The sequence below is a fragment of the Cucurbita moschata genome, unplaced genomic scaffold, assembly GCF_002738365.1.
Source record: "Cucurbita moschata cultivar Rifu unplaced genomic scaffold, Cmos_1.0 Cmo_Scf00020, whole genome shotgun sequence".
Classification (NCBI taxonomy): domain Eukaryota; kingdom Viridiplantae; phylum Streptophyta; class Magnoliopsida; order Cucurbitales; family Cucurbitaceae; genus Cucurbita; species Cucurbita moschata.
Window position 1 is genome coordinate 1496725 of NW_019268536.1, and position 23038 is coordinate 1519762.

Below are 23038 nucleotides of genomic sequence, written 5' to 3' on the forward strand. Positions count from 1 at the left end.
GGGGGGGGGGGGGGGGGAGAGACGGTGGTGGCGGTGGTCGGGTTCAGGATGTAAAGATGGGGGTTCGGGTTTGAACGACGTGTCGTAAAGGGATTGGGTTTATTTCAAATCAAAAAGTCAACGTTCAATATCGAACCTATCAAATAGTGACACGTAATTCGCTTTGGTAGACCTCTTACGTTGAGGTACTGTTTGGGTTTCAACTGGTCTAGTTTCGTTTGGGCCGCGGTTCGGTCCATTGTCATCTCGCTCAAAGGAGCTTTCTTCCATACACCTAACCAACTCCCTTTCCATTTATAATTTAAAAAAAAAAAAAAAAAAAGTAGTCAATTATATTTTTTTAAATTAATTTTATTTTTATTATTATTATATAGGGATTTTTGTATTTATTTGATTAATATGAGACGTTCACGAGCGAGGCAGAGAGGGGACGGGGAAGCCCTTCCTACCTCCTATTTCATTCCATATCCTCTCGAAATTTCTCATTTATTTTTGTGGAGATCAGGCTGAGAATTCTCGACCTCATTCGAGCAAATTAAATCTCTAATATTACACCGTAATTATAAAACTTTTAATATATTACGCGCCTTCCTACATTAAAAGTTAAAATTATTTACTCTTCCACGGTCTTAACGACCACTAGGTTAATTCACTGTGCTCTCTTTTATACGTTTATCGCCATGTGACACAAAATGAGAGGGTAAAAGTCGAAATAATAACAGACCAAGCACACCGTTAGCAGATATTGACTGCTTTGACCCATTACGTATTGATGTCAACCTCACAATTTTTAAAACGGAGGGAAACTTTCCCACACCTTTATAATGAATGTTTCGTTCATCTCTCAAACCAATGTGAAATCTCATAATCCATGACCCAGGGTTCTCGTTGGCACACCACTCGCCCAGCTCGGATACCATTTTGTAACATCCCAAACCCACCGCTAGCAGATATTGTTTACTTTGGCCTGTTACATATGGTTGTCAGCCTAACCATTTTTAGAACGTGTCTGGTAGGGAAAAGTTTTCATATGCTTATAAGAATGCATCATTTGCAAGAAATATTATTAATAATGGTAATTTAATATAATAAAAAAATGGAAACTTTAATATAATTAATATATTTTAGAGTTAAAAATTGAATAATTATTAGAAAGTTCCCCAAAGTAGAGAGCCCAAGCCCAAGTCTCACTCTTACCAGAGACCCGATCCAACTTCACCTTTAGATTCAGACTCTAAAATTTCTTCGCTCTTTCACCGTCGTTTCGCTCGCTTTCTTCTCCCTCAAGCGACGCTTTCGCCGGAACCTTTCCGACCCATTCCTCCGTCTCCACAGCGAAGCCCTCGCCGCCCTGTCTCACACCTTCCTTTGTTGCATTTGCACACAGTAGATCTTCCGGTCGGTCGTGTTTCTTCAGAAGTTCGCCTTTTGTTTTTTCTTTATTTGCTTTATCAGATTGGTTATTATTATGATCATTTTTTCTGAATCTGGAATGTACGGGATGTTTCGTTTCGCTGAATTATGGGAATTGTTACTTGCTTCTTGTGATATGAACCATTTCTTTTGCCTTGGTTTATATTCTTATTGAAATTGAGATCTTATTCTAGTGCTGCGTCAGCTTCTTATTACTCTAGGATCAATAGAATTCGTTCCTCGTGAATTCGAAGTTTTTGGGTTGGAATTGAGTTTTGTGGCGTGATTTGGGATCAGATTCGGTTCTGGAAATGGTTAATGTTGGCGTTTTTTTAATTTTTAATTTTAGTTTTAGCATTTAGAAGAGCTTAAATTAGTCATGGGAACTCTTTGGGATTTGGAAAAGGTGAAGAAAATTTCACGTGGGGGATTTTCCCTGCAAATGTTATAAGCAAATCATCCCCTTTGAGCACCTATTTCTAACTTCGTGATCAAGTTGAGGCTTTGCTATGACGGTGCTTGCAGTTTTATATTCTATACAACACCAATATGCTAACAAATATCACACGTTCGCCAGTATTTTTTCAGAATTTTTATCATGTTATTGTGCTTTTCCGTTTTTCTGATTGCTGGTCTATACTTGCCACGTTTGATTTCATCATCTTTAATTTACAACGATTGATATCTTGCATTTCTATTTAGAATGTTGTTTGATTTCTTGCAAATTGCTATAACCTATAGCCTGTAGCCTGTCGGTGAAAATATTTTGGCATGTGGGCTTCATCCCTCATTTTCTCAATGCTGAAATGACATTGAATTGTAAGGAAAGTTAAAATGAAACATCTTATGTGATTCAAGTATCATACTCTTTAGTTGAAAAAGGATGTACAATTCCTCGTGAGGAGTTTTTTTGTTCGTTTACCTTTTCTTTCTTTTCCATATGCAGAAATGTATAATAATGTGGAAGCCCAATCTGTAGCTCCAAAACCTCCATCAAGCTCTCAGCCAAATCCTTTCGGAAATGCATTTTATGGTGCCGGATCTGGACTAATCCGAGGTGGATTGGGTGCATATGGGGAGAAAATATTTGGGTCAAGCTCAGAGTATGTTCAAAGCAATGTGAGTACTATTTCCTCCGTTAATTTATCACCATCCAAGATTTTATAGTTCTGAAAATGTTATAGATTTCCATGAATATACAAAATCACAACTTGATGTAAGTGGTTAGTGTTCTTTCTTCTTTGTTTTTGTATTCAGAAAATTTTCATGACAATTTTACTTTTTCACAAGAAACTTTTTACCGCCTCTTCTAACATTTTCTTTTATCATCAAACACCCACTCTTTCACTTCTTTTTCTCCGTGAACCCAAAAGAGTTGCTTCAACTAAATTCCGCCGTACAACTCTTCTGTTCTTGAAATTATGGCCTCGTAGCAAGCATCTAGCCAGGTTATCCATTGCATCTCTTTGAAAAATGTAAGCTAGGTTGAAGCATTATAATCATCTCTTCTCTTCTTTCAAAGTTGTTTTCTGGACTTGGATTGAGAAAGGGAAAAAGAAAAGCTAAGACATTGTGGCTTAATGTGCTGAAAGCTTTCATGTAGGGAGTTTGGTTTTTAAAAGACAAAAGGATGTTCAGTTGGTAAGAGGTTCTAGATATAGTTAAATTTCATGCCTAGTTGGTGTGCTTTTTTCAACTCTTGCTATCGTACTTCCTTTTTTAATTAACTCAAATTGAGGTTGTTTTCAGCAATACCAATAGGAAGAGGATGGAAAAGATCATTAACTTTTTACCTAATCATTGATTTTTTTTTTTTTAACAAAAGAAAAGAAGAAGAAGAAAGATGAAACTGTTATCCTTATCTCTTTTCAGGATGATGCAATTGACCCTCTCTTCCTTCTTCTAATGATAGGGCGCTTTGAAATTCTTAAGCACGTGCCTAGGCATTTTATTTCACTTTTTTGTCTCAGATCAGATGATTTAAGGCATTTAGCCTTTTCTTAATTATTTTTTCCATTTTTAATTATTATTTTTGCTATGGATAGATAAGTAGGTACTTTTCTGATCCCCAATACTACTTCCAAGTGAACGACCAGTATGTTAGGAATAAATTGAAGGTTGTCCTATTTCCATTTCTACACAGGGTATGTACTAATCTTTTAATTTCTCCCTTGTTAATTTTTGTAGTCCCTACTTTCTCCTTCTTACTCCTTAATTATCGTATTGCTTTTGTTTCAGGGCCATTGGACAAGAATAACTGATCCAATTGGAGGCAGACTATCGTATAAGCCACCAATTTATGATATCAATGCACCAGACTTGTACATTCCACTCATGGCTTTCGGAACTTATGTTGTTCTTGCAGGCTTCTCACTTGGTCTTCAAGGAAAGTGAGTGCAAATAACTTTTTACTTGTACCGTTATTATAATTTTTTCTTTTTTAAAAAATGAGAACCATAAGTTCATATTGCAAATGAAAATATTTACAATGGACAAAAAAGAAACATAAAACAAAAGATGGAAAAAAAAAAATTCACTGTTAAGGATATTGGAAAATGATAAAAGTACAAAATCCTTTTGTCATAAGCACCCAAAGGGAAGTGTCAAACTATAAAAGTGGTTTATCTTGAGCCAAATGTTCCACAAAATAGCCTCCCCCATTAGTCTCCCTTGTTATAAAGGTTAGTCCAAACCTCTCATGTGTTTGAGCCAAACACAAAATACCACTCCCAAATTGAGACAATGACATTATTACTCCTCAACACATGGTCCCATCTCTCAAAAGTACATTCACGCAAAATACACCATGGCTGGTCCAGTAGCATCAAGGAAGACCTCTAAATGAAATTGATAGTGTTAATTCTCTCATTCCAAACAGCTAGATAAACAATTTAGCTTTCTTGGGATTGGAACTTGAGATTATGCAAACAGGTCTTTTTGGCTAAGTGGTTGTGGTGGGTCTTCATAGAGCCTAATGCACTGTGGTACAAGGTAATTGTGAGTAGCTATGACCTGCATCCTTTTGGGTGGATGACCTTGTTCGGTTTATGTTGGGCCCGAATAAAGATTGTGGCTCTATGGTGGAGGAGGTGCTTGAACTCTCCATTTCAGAAAAAGAGTGAAATGTTGTAGCATGATAGTTTGTTTGCTGTTCTGTGGGAGATTTGGTCTGAAAAGAACAATAAAATATTTAGTGAGATGGAGTGATCATGTGAAGAGGTTTGGGAGGTTGCTAGGTTTAATGGCCCCTTATGGGCATTCACGACATTTTCGTTGAATTGGAGCCATATTTTGTAGTTAGGGTTCAGACCTTTTATTTTATTTATTTCCTCTCTCTCGTATGCCCTTGTATATTCTTTTATTTCTTTCAATGTAAGTTTGATTTCTTACTCAATTTTTTGAAACTTTCTTGGGACTGAAATCTTCTGCTATGAAGAAAACTATTTGGAAGGGAGAAACTAGCCAAGAAGGAAAAAGAGAAACCAAAAGAGCTTGAGGGATTAGGATTCCGTAGACAAACATCCCTAGATGCACTATAAAACTAAGATCCCAATAATAAAGAGATCAGGGAAGAAACATTAGAAGCTTCGCCTTTGGAAGTGTGATCAAAACTCTAACAAAAAGAGGGATCCTAACAGGGAAATGAAGTAAATTGGAATCTCACTCGAAATGAATTGGAGGAGGTTAACTTACCTCCCTTAACGAAAAACACCCGATTTCAATGGGAAAGCCGTTTTGGATCTTTTCCGCAATAGGATTCCAGGCCAAGCTATTGGGATTCTGTCTTGTGAATATTTGTGATCTTTGGGCATGGATAGATATAATGTTTTCTTAACCTTTTATAATACATGCAATATTTTATAAGAAACAAAGAGAACTTGTCAAAAGGCCAACAAAACAACCTAGGGGAACCAAAGGGGGATTAGGCATGCCTTTTCCCGAAGTAAGGATTACAAAAGGACCTTCCAATCTAAGACGATGGAGTAAATGAGTAATTATTGAAAAAAAAAAAAAAACTATGCTATGCTGAGCACTCTACTCAGAGGCAGTATGTTGTAGAAATTCACAAAAGAAGAAGAATAAGGCTTCTTATTGTAGAAAACTCCAGAATTCCTTTCCTTCCAAAGAAGTCGAAGGATATCTCTGGCTGTATTCATCCATAGAACTCTTGCTTTGTCTTTAAAAAGCTTCCCAGAAAGACTTCAGGCAGACACATCCACCAACTTTGTTTACACCCCTACCAACCAAAGAGATCTTCAAAGAAATCCCACACTTGATGCAGAGTTTCCTCACTTCTGAAAAACATAGAACGAACCTTGGGGGAGATGCATAATCTAGGAAACCTTCTCTGAACCATATCCAAGGTGTTGATACTGCTAAGAGAAGTAGTTCACAAGAAATCAACTCACTTTGGAATTTTACCGTCCCATATCTGGTTACACAGGCCTTCCTCCAGCACCCTTCTTTTCCTTGGAGAGCTTCCAAAGCAGATTTAACTGAGAACAAACCTGAGCTTTCCAGTTTCCAGCATAAGAAAATCCTCCCTTCGCGAAATAGTTCCTTGCTCCAGAACCACAGAAAGGTTGGACCATTATACTCGACAATTCATTTTCTTGGAGAAGAAATGCTTCTACAGAAAAAGGTTGTCAAAAGTAGTTAATTTTTCTTGACATTCAATTTTCCATTAGGCATGCGTATTTGTTTTCAATCTAAACGAACTACTGCGAAGTAAGTGCATTTGCCAATGTTTGCTAATCCTAAGCAGGAAGTATGGAATGCCAAGTTTTGTTCATTCCAATGATACCTTCCTTTCCCTTTTTTCCTAAGCTGGAGCAATATCTAAAAGTCCTAGAATAGGAGGCCAAATATGCAATAAAGTTAATGGACTCACAATCTTTCTTTCAAGGAACAGATGCTATATTTAGAACAACCTTCTTCGATTCGAATAGGTTGCTTCTTGGGCAGGGTTGGTTGGTGAGGGGGATTGCCTTGGGTAACTTATCCTGTAGTTTCCACTTTCACATCAGCGATTATTTGCGAATTCGGTACTAATCGTGGCTGATTATATTGGTGATGTGCCACGTCTGGTCCTAACGTTTTCGCTCATTTGAGATGTTTTATCTGTATATATAAGAATAGCATTGTTTGTTGAGTAATGAAACCAAATATTGAAATATTTCAACTTCTGTATTTGAATTTTGACAAACAATTCTCATTATTTCTTGATGTTTGATACTTTGAGATGTGTCAATCTTTGATGAAACATCATTTTTATTCTTGCATGAACAGTAGATTAGGTTTTCTCTCCTCTTTGGCAGTTACTAACTTGAGCTGGTCAAGTAGTGTGAATACTTTTCTGGTAGGCTTGTGACTTTTTTTCACACTTTCGAACTTTGATCTGAACATCTTTGCCAGAAATCCTTTTACATCATATCTCAACTTCAACCTACCTATTCACCAAGAATCAAGGTGATTAATAACTCTTATCATTTTCCTAAAATGATTGTAGGTTTACTCCAGAAGCTTTGAGTTGGTTGTTCATCAAAGGATTGCTCGGTTGGTTTATGCAAGTAATGCTGCTTAAAGTAACACTCTTGTCACTGGGAAGTGGGGAGGCACCGTTACTCGATATTGTCGCATATGCTGGATATGCGTTTACCGGATTGTGTCTGGCTGCCATCGGAAGAATATCGTTGAAATACTCTTACTATTTTCTGATGCCATGGACGGCCTTATGCATGGGAATATTCTTGGTGAAAACTATGAAGAGAGTGCTATTTGCAGAGGTAAGGAGCTATGATTCAAGCAGGCATCACTATCTCTTGCTCTTCATTGCTTTGGCTCAGTTCCCACTCTTCACTTGGCTTGGCAATGTTAGTGTCAATTGGCTTATATAAGTGCAATGTTTCTGTATTGTCTTTTTTTTTTTTTTTAATATTAGAAACATGTCCTTAGCAATTCTTAGATGTAAGCAAACCTTGTGAGAAAAGATTGACAAAGAAAGAACTGCTTCAGTCTTCTAGTCTTTACCATTGTAAATTTTCTTTTTTGGTATTGATTTCTTCTGCTGTTCATTAGAGTTTCATTATTGTTTCTAACCCCTGAAGAATTGTGTGCTGATGATAAACAAGTGTCATGGCTTCTTGCTTGGTGCTTTGATATTAACATCCCCTTAGCTTCATAAAATCAACTAGGGTATCCATGTGCTCGTTGTGACGTATCAAATGACTTGTTACTCGAACCGTTAATATCCTTAGTATGAATCAACACTATATAACTGATTACGTGTTTTAGTCATTAAATCCTTAAATACGTTCGAGTTATCCATTTCTTGGACATTAGTGGGCATCTCATTCTCAATGTTTTTTTTTCATCATCTACGTATGCACAGACAATTTAGATTTGTAGATTGTTCTACCTCGTCTAATGATTCCCACATTGCGTTTATACTTTGTTTTTTTTTGCATGGGCATCTTATTTTTGTCATTTATAGAGGTTGAGCCACTCCTATATAATCTATTGAAGAAGTTCGATTTCGCTTATCGAGAGAAACATCATCAAAAGAGAATAGCGATTTTTTTTGTAGTGATATATAAAGACGTGTATGAACAAATAAATTTATTAGCTTTTTATGACTCCTTTTTCCAACAACTAATTATAATTAGTCATCATAAATCATGTTCATTCTTTACCTCATGATAATAAATATCAGAAACATTAATCAAAGAATAAAGATGATAATAAAATGTTTAAAATTATAAAAAGTAGATTAAACTAAATTAAAGCACAATGATTAAAGTTGCTACAAATTAATTATTAATTGTTTTGTTAATCATGTGGCTTTAACTTTCCCACGCAAGTTGTACTTTGTGGCCCTTTATTTTTTTGAACTGCTTAGCTAAAAATCAACTAAAAATCTTTTTCAATGAAAAATATATTTTAAACCTAATGCTACAAAGAACCCTAACACTACATCTTTACGTGTATAGACAATTCGAATGAACGGGAGATTTCACTTAAAGAAGGGTCAAACTTGATACGAGCCTCAAAATAAATAATGGAATCTTCCAACATGGATCCACGTAGAATATTGTATTGTAATGTAACAAAAAAAAAAAAAAAATCTGCCATTAGAAGCACATACTCTGTCGAGGGAAAATTGGAGTCTCGAGCAATTTCAACTATCAGATTCGTTGATATTCCTAGTATAATACATGCTTCATAACTCATGAATAATTGATGTATAATATTTTTTAGAGATCGAAAATTCAAATTTTAATTCTTCAACATCAATTATACACAAATATCCGACTTTGATTAGATTAAATGATAATAAAAATTAAAAAAAAGTATAAAAAGAAATTAAAATTATAATCATATGTAATATTTTATTTTGTTAATCACATGTTTTAACTTTTCCAAGCGATCTACTTTGATGGGATCTGATTCTAAATAAAAATCAGAAGCCACCTTTTATTTTCCTATTTTAAAAAAATTAAAATGTGATAAATAAGATTTATTTATTTATTTGTAATAAAGAGGTTCTAAAGGGTTAGGCAGCAGCCTTACGCTAAGGTCCAATGTTGTATTATTTTTTGACATAAAGTTGGAATAATTAAATTGAATAATTGTTTCCACTTTTTTAATAGAAAAAATGAAGGAATATTTTTAATTTCTTTAGGGAAAAAAAGAAAAAAAAAAAAAAAAAAAAAAAAAAAAAAAAAGAGTTGGAACCCTAATTTCCAATGCTTTTTGGGGTTTGTTTATGTTGGGGAATTGGGGCACAAAAGTTTAGATTAGATATTCTTTTTAAGTAAAATTTGTTAAGAGATTGGATGAATGATGGCTTCAAATGGCCCATAAAGAATTGTGTTTTTAGATGTGAAGAATGTGAATTTTCTTTTAATGCTGTGAGATCACACGTCGGTTGGAGAGGAGAATGAAACATTTTTTATAAGAGCGTGGAAATCTCTCTCTAGTAGACGTGTTTTAGAATTGGGAGGCTGACGACGATACGTAATGGGCCAAAGCGGATAATATTTGTTAGCGGTGGTATTGGGCTGTTACAAAATGGTATTAGATACAGACACCAGACGGTGTGTCAGCCAGGACGCTAGACCCCCAAGGGGTGGATTGTAAGATCCAACATCAGTAACATTTTTTATAAGGGTGTGAAAACCTCTCCCTAGTAGTCGTGTTTTAAAATCGTGAGGCTGACGGTGATACGTAACGAGCCAAAATGAACAATATTTGTTAGCGGTGGGATTGAGCTGTTACAAAATGGTATCAGAGACGGGCATTGGGTGGTGTGTCAATGAGGATGCTAGACTCCCAAGGGGGTGAACTGTGAGATCCCACATCAATTGAAGCGAGTAACGAAACATTTCTTATACGTGTGTGGAAACCTCTCCCTAGTAGATGTGTGGAAACTTCTTCCTAGTACATGCATTTGAAAATTGTGAGGGTGACGATGATACGTAATAGACAAAAACAGACAATATCTGTTAGCGGTGAGATTGAGTTGTTACAAAATGGTATAAGAGATAGACATCGGGCAGTGTGTCAGCAAGGACGCTAGATCCCCAAGGGGACGAATTGTGAGATCCCACATTAGTTGAAGAGAGTAACAAAACATTTCTTATAAGGGTGTGGAAACCTCTCCCTAGTAGACTCATTTTAAAATCGTGAGTCTAACAGCGACACGTAATGGGCAAAAGCAGACGATATCTGTTAGCAGTGAAATTGAACTGTTACAAAATTATATCAGAGACATATACTAGGTGCCAACGAGGACGCTAAACCCTCAAAGGGGGTGAATTATGAGATTACACATCGGTTGGAGAGGGGAACAAAGAATTTTTTAGAAGGGTGTTGAAATCTTCCCCTTAATAGACGCATTTTAAAAACATTCAGAGAAAATCCGAGTCAAACACTAGATGACGTGCTAACGAGGATGCTAGGCCATTCTAGCCCCCAATCGAGGTAGGATCTTTAGATAAAAATAATATTTATAAGTTTATTTTAAAAAAGAATATTAAAGGACTATAAAACAAAGTCCAATTAATTAAAAAAATGGGGCCTAAATTGAAGAAAAAAAAATTGTTTTATTGTTATGATCATAATCATAGAAATATTTGTACGTATCGATTGATGTTGAAGTTAGTGTTGGTGCTGTCTCCATATGATCCTATAATTGAAGGGGCACACTTTTCCTCAGCCGCCTCAATTTTGTCGTTTTATCCATTTTACCTTTTCTACCCTTTTTTTTTTCTTAAAATGAAAATATTACTCAAATATTTCACTCTTTAAATCAATAATTTAATCCATACGGCCCGTGTACACGAGTTGCATTAAGAGAATTTTTTAGACCAACTTCAAAAATTCGGGTCAACTCGATCAATCATATTCAGAAGAGTAATTCAATTGGAACACTCGAGCTCCAACCAAAATTGATTTTCTCTTTAGTTATCGAATTTTTGAGATTTTATCGAAGGGTCTCAGAGGCCGAATTTCAAAGAGTTATAGAAGGAAAAAAATGCTCGGAATAGCTTTAGAGTCTTTAAAAAAAAAAAATGTTGGTCAATGTTGATGGGCAAAATGGTAATTTTGCCACGTATATTTTCGAATTGGTTTAGGTTGGGTCGTCAGGTTGGACAAATTGGACCACGTATACTCCAAAATAGACCACAGTAAACACAATTTGCATAAACATAAACACCTAGTCTCAGTGGGAGAGGTTATGCTCAAAGTAAACAATATCATATTATCGTGAAAAACTAAGCTACGATAATCGCATGAACAATACGAGACTAGCTGCTTGTCTCTCGCCCCTTATACTATCCTTTATAGCTTGCTTAGATTCGAACTTTCATTCCCGTACATCATATTATATTCGTAATTAAATAAAATAGCATAACTTGATCACTACTTAAACACAATCAGGAGATTGATTAAACAAAGTAAAAACTAATTAATAAGAACTTAAATTAAACATCACGACCTCCAATAAAATGGAAAAAAAAAAAAAACTAACATAACACCAAGAGAAACGACCTCAGATATAGGCGAGGCTCTCGGATCGACATGTCGTTATTTATTTATTATTACTACATCAGATCTTTTAAGTTAAGGACACAAAAAGATGAAAAAAAAAAAAAAGGTTGGGAAAGGTCAAAGAATGTGTTGTTTTATGTCGTGTCGTCCCCATGAGAGGGTTAGCAGCCCAACCTGTTGTCCCCATAATAATAATATATTATATAAAAAGGAATCTCTCTATCTTATATCATTTATATTATATGATTTTTTATTATATGATTTGATTTGATAGGAAAAGGCATGCATGCATCATATATTATTGTATTAAATCAATAACATAATGTGTGCAAGAAATAAAAGAAGCTTCTTTTGCTTTTCTTCCCATATTTGAAAAGATAGAACAAAAACTATATAAAATGAATGAGTTTGATACCTTGTTTGTTTGTCTAGGGCGCGCACACACATGGACTTTGGAATGAAATCGAACGTTTTTGTTTGTCAAATGTGTTACTGTCCATACCAACAAGGTGCACCTTCTTGTTCGGTGACTCGATTATAAGAACTTCAAAATTAAGCGTGTTTTGCATGGAGCAGTTTTATAATGAGTGATTGCTCCAACCGTAACACGCTTAACATCTGTAACAGCCCAAGCCCACCGCTAGCGGATATTCTCCTCTTTGAGCTTCCCTTCAAAGTTTTTAAAACGCGTATGCTAGGGAGACATTTCCACACCCTTATAAAGAATGTTTTGTTCCCCTCTCCAACGGACGAGAGATTTCACAACATTGGTATACCGTACCTTATAGTGTTTATGTTCGTCATGATACTATGTGGGCCTTTTCCCTCCAAGGTGTTCGACAGCTCAATTATAAAAACTTCAAAGTCAAGCGTGTTTTGCTTGAAGCAATCCTATGTTGAGTGATCTCTTGAAATTTTCGTACGAAGCATATGATCAAGCTACCGTAAAGGAACATGCACACGATCAAGCTATTTTCAGCATCACTCTCGTTCAGTTAGAGAGGTCGTAAGCTACGAACCATTGTATAAATTTTTTTAGTTCAACAATTACGATGGTAGAGATCCAATCTCGGCCCTTCAAAACGATATCTATTAGTTTATGTTTATATTAATTAAAGAAGTTCTTGCTGTTGAGAGTAACATGCTTTAAGTAGATTATCACATGATATATGGTGATATAAATAGTGTTCTTGGCTATTATAATATTATATTAATTAGTAATAAATCTCTGATAAAAGTTCTATTTATAATTTAGTCATAAATGAGCTTAGGGTTCCAATTATGGAGTTATCTCCTTTAATGACTTTAGGGTTTCCACCCCAAAGATGTCATGTCACCAATAAAGAAATAAATAATTAAATAAATAAAATAAAAATATTATTTATTTTGACAAAAATCCAGAAATGCAGTTGAGAGAATTTAATTACAAAGAAGTGCGAGCCCCACATTGCAAATAAAGTTTTATAATGATGACTAGGATTTGAAATTGAATGTAATTATTGGCATTTAAAGTTTCTATTTTTTTCTATGTGATTGTTTCACTTAAATTATAGGTTTTGGGTGAATTTAGAATATTTTTGAGAAAATAAATAAATGGGAGATTGATTTGGTGGCTCGGAGAAACAATTACGTGTCAATTGATCATGACCTGTGCCCAGGATTTGAAATCCAGAATCGGTGTACGTTACTTACTGTTTGCTTCTAAGAGTGAAGACTATCCCTACAGACCAACACAAATCATTCCAGCATGTTTTGTTGTTACTCGAAAAATATTCGAGAGGTCACTAAATATAAAATTGCTCCAGGTAAAGCACGGTTAATTTTGGAGTTTGAATGATTGAGTTACGGAAAAGGAAAGTGCACTTTATCGAAATAGGTAGTGACTTTTAATTTTTTTTTAAGTTTTCCTTAGGTATTATATTCTCGAGATCTCTCTCATTCGAATGTCGTATTGGTTTATTCATATATCTATATTTTATTTGTGTGTTACAAAGTTAGGCTGACATTTACAAATAAACGTGTCGTATAAACGTTTAGTTAATAGTAACAAAAGAAATTAAATAAAATCACACTCGAAAATTTTAATACGCTTATGTTAGGGAGTTTTTGTGTAACGACCCAAGTCTACTGCTAGCAGATATTGTCTGTTTTGGCTCGTTACGTATCGCTGTTCGCCTCACCGTTTTAAAATGTGTCTATTAAGCAGACGTTTCTACACTTTATGAAGAATGTTTCGTTCCCCTCTTCAACTGATGTGAGATCTCACAATCCACCCTTCGGGAACCAGCGTCCTCGCTAGAACACCAATGTGAGATCTTACAATCGTGACCCATTACGTATCGTTGTCAGCCTTCGATTTTAAAACACGTATATTACAGAGAGGTTTCCATACCTTTATAAGGAATGATTCGTTCTCCTTCCCAACGAGATATCAGTACTATACTTTCGTAATAAAGTTCTTCATAGTGTTAAAACATTTTACTCGTTTAAAATCGCATTTTCTTCCGTCCTTAAGTAAAGATTCGATCAATATTTATACCGAAAGTTTGAGCATTACAATTAGTACCAATTTTTTTATTAAGTTGTAAATAATTGACTAAACCTCTCATTTCTTTATTCCTAATTTTTTTTCCAACAATTCCATGTTTTAATTAATTTTGTACGAACAAATTAATTAATGTTGTATTGAAATACATGATTGCTTTGCTGTTATACACTTTGATTATTTGACATCACATCACCTAAATTGATTATTATGAAAGTCAAAATAATGAAACGGATTACAAGGAATTTGTTGGATACTTTTAATTGGTTCCTTATTTGACTAAACAAATATATGATCCACACGATTGCCCTATTTATTTTTATATACTTATCCATAAGCTTCTTTCCCCCTAAATTAAACCATTTTTCCAACCTATAATTTCAATCAAATTCCAATTCCACCTTGGTTTTCGTTAAAAATTTCATTTTGACCTGTTACGTATTGTTGTTAGTCTCACGATTTTAAAACGCGTCTATTAGGGAGAAGTTTCCACACTCTTATAATGGATGCTTCGTTCTCCTCTCAAACTGATGTGGAACCTCACAATCCACCTCCATTAGAGGCTCCGTGTCCTCTCTGACACACCGGTTGGTGTTTGACTCTAATATCATTTGTAATAGCACAAGCCCACCGCTAGCAGATATTGTCTAATTTGACCCATTACGTATCGTCGTCAGCCTCATGGTTTTAAAACGCGTCTATTAGGGAGAAGTTTTCACACCCTTACAATGGATGCTTCGTTTTCCTCTCCAACTAGTTAATATCATTAACAAAAAGATAAGATAATATCTAATGATCCATGTCTAGGATTCGGATCTGGCACCTGATGGCCTTGACATCCCCCCTAACATGGTCACGTTACCTACTTCTTGTTTCTTAAAAGAGAAAATTATTCCCACAAACAACGTGAGTTTTGTCAGCATGCTTTGTCCTCACTCACATGCATCTTAAAAAAATTCTCAGAAGATCACCCGATATAAAATTACTCAAATCCCGTTTTAAAATCTCATTTGGCCAACTATTTTCAATCACGATTAATTATTTTAATAAATGTCTATTAAAATAAAAAGTGAAGGAATATTTTAATTTTCTAAACCTACAAAGCATATAGAGTTACATATTTAATGTAAAAAATGGGATGAGATATCACTTCCTCTTTCATATGAACAGAAGATTTATTAATTTTAAAAAGAGTTGTTGAGTCAACTTTTTGGCCAATGATGCAAGATATTCCAATTGCTATGTATTTTAAGAGATTAGATCTGACTCGTAGGGTACCCTACACCATAGGGAACATTTTTGTCCTACCGACAAATGTGCGATACGATATCTTTTTTTAGTTGAGCAATACATCGTAGACGTAGACGAAAAAATTTGTAGCCTTTGGATCTCTTGATCGAAGGTATGTGTCTTAACGGGATAATATTATATTGACTAAATTATAGAAAATGTTACCGATATCATATCATGACATGAGTTTAAATCTTTGTGTTTAACGTTTTAGATAGGGGCTATAACAACTCAAACTCACCGCTAACAGATATTGTTCTTTAAAATGCGTCTACTAGGAAGAGGTTTCTACACCCTTATAAAGAATATTTCGTTCCCCACTCCCACTAAAGTGGAATCGTGCAATCATGCTTAACTTTAGAATTCTTATAACCGAGCCACTGAAAAAACATTGCTGGTATTGATAGTACTTTCAACTCTTTATAGCATTTCTTAGACATCCTATTCTCAAAATTATTCTCGTTCAAATCTAATTTTCGGTTCATTCATGTACCCTTCTTTTACTCGAGTATCACAAGTGTGGTGCATGCAACACATACTCCGCTGACTTAAGCCAACTTAACTTTTTAGAATTGTAGTAAGACTTAAGGTATTGTGACAACACCTTAGAGTTATATGCCTCTATTCCCCTTTTACATGTTGCACGTAGAGTTTTTGAAACACATATTATCGAGCTGAACTGAGACTATAACCAGTTTTGTTTGGTCAGGTCGAGTCGGTAAGACAAGGTCAAGATTGAGCTCCATACTTCGCCGTTGGTCTCGTAATGTTGATATATTTTGAAGTCGATGTCGCCCACCATATAATTTTTCAACAAGCTTCAAAGAGGTGAAGTTCTATCGGTTAAAAACATGAATAATTTAGTCATAAACGTTTGACCATTATTTTAAAACGATCAAACGTATATAGAAAACAATAATTACATACGTTTGCTATACATTTGAATGGAATTTATAATATCGTAGCTGTGAGATTATGTAATCTTGTGAAAGAATATAAACTTTATTTTTTTGTGGAGAAAATGTCAATTTATTGCGTACTCAAATTGGGAATTTGAAGAAAATACATGTTGATTTGTGACCTTAAAAATCATACCTTTTAGGATTTTTTTTCCCGTAATCACGAGATGGAATAATCAATTTTTGGGATGATAATTTGTTCGTGGTGTCTTATCCATCACCATAAGTTGACTATAAGTGTCACGATCTGTGTTTAGAATTCAGATTAGGATTCAAAATCTAGATTTGGTACCTGGTGGCCCCGACATTCTCTTGTATCTCCTGCGACATGATCACGTATTCTACAACTATTGACAACATGTTATAAAGCGGTCTCACGATTTTTAAAATGTGTCTACTAGAGAGAGGTTTTCACACACTTATATCTTAATGTCCTTACTAGTACACTGCTCGATGTCTAGCTCTGATACCATTTGTAACAGCCCAAGCCCACCGCTAGTAGATATTATCTACTTTGACCCATTACGTACGTCTACTAGAGAGAGATTTTCACCTCGTTATAAGAAATGTTTCTACTCAATCCTTTCTTTTTATTTCCTTAAACTAATATATTTATTGTCAACCGTCAATAACAATCACTCTCAACAAAAGGGAAAAATTTTAATTTTAAACATTTTTTTTTATAAGAAGTTGAATATTTTTCACGACCTTGTATTAACCTCGAGCGTGTTGACAAGAACAATTCTAATAGTATGAAATTAAAGAAGAATGAAAATTAAGATATTATATGATAAATGTTTTGGGAGGAAATTATAGACATAAGTTTGACAAACCCAACAAATTCAACCCTATTACTTAATTATTTGCTTACATTCTTAAAATTTTTAAACCCTTTTGATTTAGTCTTATTAAATTCTTTAACAAAAACCTTACATAAGCATTTTTTTTTTGGTTCACATTTTATGTTCATACAAATGTCCGCGTCCCGATATTCTTTTACGACATGGTCGATATTGTCTTCTTTGACTTTTTCCTTCCAGACTTCTCCTTGTAAAGAATCAATCCACGGGACCAGCGTTCTTGTTAACTCATTGCCTAGTAAATATTGTCCTCTTTAGACTTAACCTTTCGGGGTTCCCCTCATGATTTTAAAATGCGTCTACTAGGGAGAGGTTTCCACGCCCATACAAGGAATGCTTCATTCCGCTCTCGAATTGACGTGTAGAATCTCACTCACTTTTAATTATTTTTAAGTCGTTGTTAAGGTCAAAGCATTTAAAGATTAAAAAAAAGGCAACCAATTAGTAAAAATGCATTGATTCAACGATAACAATTACAAGTTATTGAAATGGTCACCAATGGCTCCAACATATTTCAAATCTCTTACCCTTGGCCATTGACAATTTAGTGCCAATTGTAAGGAGGTTGCATCATTTGTAAAATTTTAATATTTTAATGATTAAAATATATTCAACTACGTTTTCATTTTTTAAATTAAGTCCTCGTTGGATACAGGTTTAGTTGATTTAAGTTAGTCGAGCTAGTTGAATTGAGGTCGGTGAAGATTTTGAAGTTCATTGACCGAAAAATTTACTTCAAAATTGGGAGTTTTACTAGGTCAAAGCCAAATTAGGAATAAACCTAGTAAAGAAACGTTCTCCTCAACTGACGTCATCATTCGTACATGAAAGTCTTACTTTTACCTGGAAAAAATAGGGAACGTAGTTAGAGTATTTAAAAATACTCGATAAGTAACCCCATGTTGGGATCAGAAAATGCGATCACATGCTATCATGGTTCATGGTGAGATTTATTTTTCATGACTATTCCTCGAGTTCTACTTTCTTTTCCGAGTAGAATTGGATGTACAGTACTTATTTATGCAAAGTTTACACACGCGCACACAAACCCACTAGGTGGGTTTGTATACATACTCCCTAAGCCTGAGTATGGGCTAGCACATACTCACGCTGCCAGAAACCAATAGAAAGAAAGGAGTGCGTATCATATAATGGTGCCGCGTTCATACAAAACATACTGAAAAAGTATCTCGTGCTCGTGACATACAACATGCACAAGATCTCATATTTTCAAATCATGTTAAATAATTATGATGCACATCATACTTCCATTCTTTTCATAACACAATTTACTATGAAATATGCGTAAATATACATAACATATCTTTCATTATTATCATACATAACTCATCAATGTCTCGTAAGCCTATTCTGAACAACATATACGGGCTGACATAGTGGAGGTACATGCATCAACTGATCGAAGATTTTCTTTTTTCATATTAAGTCTTTTTTCTTGATCATATGTGGTATTCGTCAATATGATGGTCATCTAACCAAGGAATATCACGTTGGCTTTTAAGCAGTTGCAGATAATATAATCCTAACATATTATATCATATCATAACATTAGAAAAATGACATGTAGATAGGTCATATGGTACGTATCGTTCATACAACACTCAATTCATCCCATGTAACCCGAAAGTATTCCAACAATATGCCCACTCTTTTGGCCTAAGCCGAAGCACTAAATTTTCTAAATTAATGTTCGTTTAATCTTGCTCTTGAAAGCCAGGTGTCCGAATCTCCATTTTTTTTCCATGTCCATTATTTTATGTAAGAACTTTTGACCAAAAAATTAAAACAAAATATTATGTGAAATAGAGAGTTTATTATTATTATTATTATTATTATTTTTATAAATAGTTTGGGAAATATTTTTTTTTAAAAAAACTAACCAACGTGATACATTAAATGCAATTATGATATCATTTGATACTTTATTATAAAAATTAATTTGAAATATTTGAAACTGATTTTAATATTTTCTATAATTTAAATAGTGAATGGGAAATGAACATGTGACAAGGAACTGATTTATTATTTATTTAATCACATTTACCACCGACCCTTAAATTTATTAATTTCTCCAAAAAAAAATAATAATAATAGAAGACTTTTTTCAGATCTTGGAAAATGATTATTAATTCTCAATATTTATTTATGACCACTTGTGTTAATTAAACTAATTAAATCAGGATAAAAATATCCAAATATCCTCCATGTGTAATTTTAAAATTATAATTTGTAAAATACAAATTCTATTTTTAATAAGTAAAATATAATTTAATTATTTTCTTTGCAATTGAATTAAATTATCAATTTACCTAATTTTTCTATTATACTTACAAGCAAATATTAATTAAAATGACAAAATAAATATTAATTCTTTATTTTCAATATTTGAACATTATTATTATTATTATTTCTGAAAAGTAATTATAAAAAATGAGTAATTGAGAAATTAAAAAAAAAATCATCTAAATTAATTTTTTATACAAATATAATAATATGTGTCGGGAGATTAATTTTTTAAAATTATTATTAGCATTAATGGTGTAAGATGCGATTAAATCACTACGATCTATATGATTGAACCCTAAATTTTCTTCGATATTAGAGGTTCGAATTCTCGTAACCGTTATTTATTGTAGAAAAAAATGTAAAATTTATTTAATTTTAGTTCAATAACAGTAAAAAACGAGAATATTTCTTTAATTCAACCATGGTTAAAAAATAATTACTATTTTAATGTATAGAATGAAAATTTTAAATTATTGGATCAGCTATAATTACGCAGCGTTGCATGCACTTGGGTCCTCCATCCAACGGTCGGAAATTTAGTTTAAAAATATAATTTTTTTTTCAATCATTTATGAGCTTGGATTTGACTTCTATTTTTTATATTATCATTATTTCATTAATCAATTTTCAAAATTAGATTTTTACAATCTTTCTCTCTCCTTTGTCGGTAACATTTTTTTTTCTCTTTTTTTAATAATTTTTAATCTAATTTAATTATGTTTTTTATTCCACGTTGGCACAAATTTATTATTTATAATATCATTTAGTTATTAAGAATTTCCCAATGTTGGGTTGGGTTAAGAAAATCTTTTAGAACAATTCGAGATTTTCGAATTAGTTAAATGGGTGACCAAGTAACTCGAATAGAGTTCACAATTCAACTCACTCCTTTATTATCTGATTGTTTTTTTTTAATTATTTAAAAAATTTATACTCATTAACGGTACATATTATATTAATAACTAAAGTTTCATAAAATTCAAATATTATGGCAAACATTAAATATTTTTAATTTTCATAATAAACTTAAAATTAAGGTAAGTTTGGGTTGGTGTGTGTTGAAAAAAAATTTAACCCACAAACCGACCCAAACTGTGAAAAGAAAAATTTAGCTTAACACAATTTTTTTGGTTTGAGTTGGATAATTTAGATTGATCGGGTTACTGGGACATGTGAACACTTCTAAAAAAATTTCACAAGAATAAAGAAAATATATTAAAAAAAAAAGAGAGAAAACTTAAAATGATTAATTGGAAAGTTATTTTAAGAATTAATTTTCTATTTTATTTAACATATTATCAAGGTTCACGAGCAAAAGAAAAAAAAAAACAGACAAATACGTCTTTGTCTAAGATATATATATATTCTATGAGAACGATTTTTAAACACAAGCTTAGTTTTGTCTCTTTCTATACAGTGAAAATGACATATTCGCGTGTATGTATATAGAAGAATAAATATACGAACTCTTCACTTTCAATATATATATATACATATATATAGATATGAGTGAGATTCCATCTCGGTTAAACAGAGTGATACATAATGGGCTAAAACAAATAATATCTACTAGCGGTAGCCTTAAATTGTTACAATGGTAAGTATCAGAGTCGAACACCAAAAGGGTGGATTGTGAGATCCCATATTGGTTGGAGAGGAGAACCAAATATTCTTTATAAAAGTATGAAAATCTCTCGTAGGAAAAGCGTTAAGCTGACGACGATACGTAACGGATTAAAATGGATAATATCTACTAGCGATAAAGTTGACATAAAAATGTGCATCGAAATTTAATTTATGGAAATTGTGATTTTTAGTTTTTGACTATGCATATTTTATATACCATTTATTATTTATAAAAAATGAACAGAATTTACAAAATGACAAGAAAATAAAAGTGGTTAACCAAGAAACTAACCAATCTCAAAATTTTGCTTTTTTTTTTCTTTTTAATTTATTTCCTAAAGTTTAAAAAATAAATTCAATAATTTTCTCCCCCTCTATTTTATTTTATTAAACGTTAAAATGAGTACGATATAGTTTTTGGTTTCATTATTTAGGCATTGAAAATATATGGGAATTCATTTTTCTTTCAACCCACAGCTGTCACAAAAAATGACACCTTTTAAATTATTTCTCTTTCTATTTTATTATTAATTTTAAATATATAATACATTTAAATCAAAATATATGAATGAACTGAAATCATATTTGAATGATACCGATCATGAAAATACGATGACTAAGAAAAACTTAAAAATATTGGAAATCACTGTTTGAGTAAAGACAAACTAAGCTGAAAGCACTCGTGTGGATCTGTGAGGATAGTTTGTGACCATGTCGTAGGGGATTAAGGGCAATGTCGGGACCATCCCAATTCTGAATAATGATTCGAATCTTGAGCATGATTCTGAATAATGATTCAATTACGAAGTTCTTATATTTGAGCCACTGAAAAAAATTATTTTTATTTGAACGTAGTCTCGGTTAATTCCTTGTCTTAAATTAATTTATAAATTTAGGTTTAAAATTGAGTCGTTAACGAGTAAGTGGTTCGGTACACGGAAGTGATGAGGTTAGATTTGTCAATATTCCAACTCATAGTACCAATTGGCCAGCCAACCAGCCAAGCCACCGCAGGCACAAAGCCGCCTCCGCTTTGCCGCTCTCGTTGACAGCGACAATTTAAATTTAATAAAAATAATAATAATAATAATTTAAAAGAAAAATAAAATTAAACTATTAACAAAGCATATGTATCTTGTCTTCTTTTCCCACTCCCTTATATATTCTCTCTCATCCAACAACTCCTTTTCTCTCTCTTCGTGAAATTACAATATTGCCCTTCGTACACTTGCTTTATTACACGCCATCCCTTGAGAGAAGAAGGTTCTGTTTGGATACAGCTTCTGTACAATAAATTTGCATGAAATTACCCTTTAGTCCTTAAAATTTTAATTTTTAAAAAAAAATATATATTTTTAAAATTTTGAATGGGTGGGTAAATTCTTAAATTTTCAATTTTATATCTAATAAATTTTTATTTTTTTTAATATTTTTTAATTTTACCAACCAATCAAATACAAAATTGAAAGATTAGAATTTAATATAGATTTTAATTTTGTATCAAATAAATTAATTTTTACTAGTTGAGATGTTTATTTCAAATGATGGGGTGGATATTTGTTTATTAAAAGAACCATTTTTTTCCTCGACAATTATTGGAGTGATTAATTGACTAATATTATTGAATATCTACTTTATTTAATATTATTTGTTTTTGTTGATATTATATATTATAAATAATAAATAAAAAAAAAGAATTGGATTTCTTTAAAAAAAAAAAAAAAAAAATTGCAATGTAAACCCCACCACACCATGTGCCTCAAATTGTTAGTCAATCTATATATATATATATATATATATATATATATATATATATATATATATATATATAAAAGGTACTTGCCCTCTTGATTAATCTCTATTATTTGTGAACCACTTCCGCCCCATCCAAAATTGAAAATAATTCAAATAGTTCAAATAATTAATTTTAAAATTCCGTTTAAATACCCGTTCGATCCTTGTTCTTTCGGGTTCGATTTTATTTT

General features: G+C 32.9%; 1 protein-coding gene across 1 annotated transcript; it reads left to right on the forward strand.

Annotated features, from left to right (window-relative positions):
• The first annotated feature begins 1189 nt into the window (after window positions 1–1189).
• Window positions 1190–7565, forward strand: LOC111457970 (protein YIF1B-like). Its single transcript, XM_023100439.1, has 5 exons — window positions 1190–1398; window positions 2360–2532; window positions 3459–3557; window positions 3652–3803; window positions 6923–7565. The coding sequence occupies exons 2-5, from the start codon at window positions 2362–2364 to the stop codon at window positions 7308–7310; spliced, it is 810 nt and encodes a 269-aa protein (XP_022956207.1). The 5' UTR covers window positions 1190–1398; window positions 2360–2361; the 3' UTR covers window positions 7311–7565.
• The last annotated feature ends 15473 nt before the right edge of the window (window positions 7566–23038 follow it).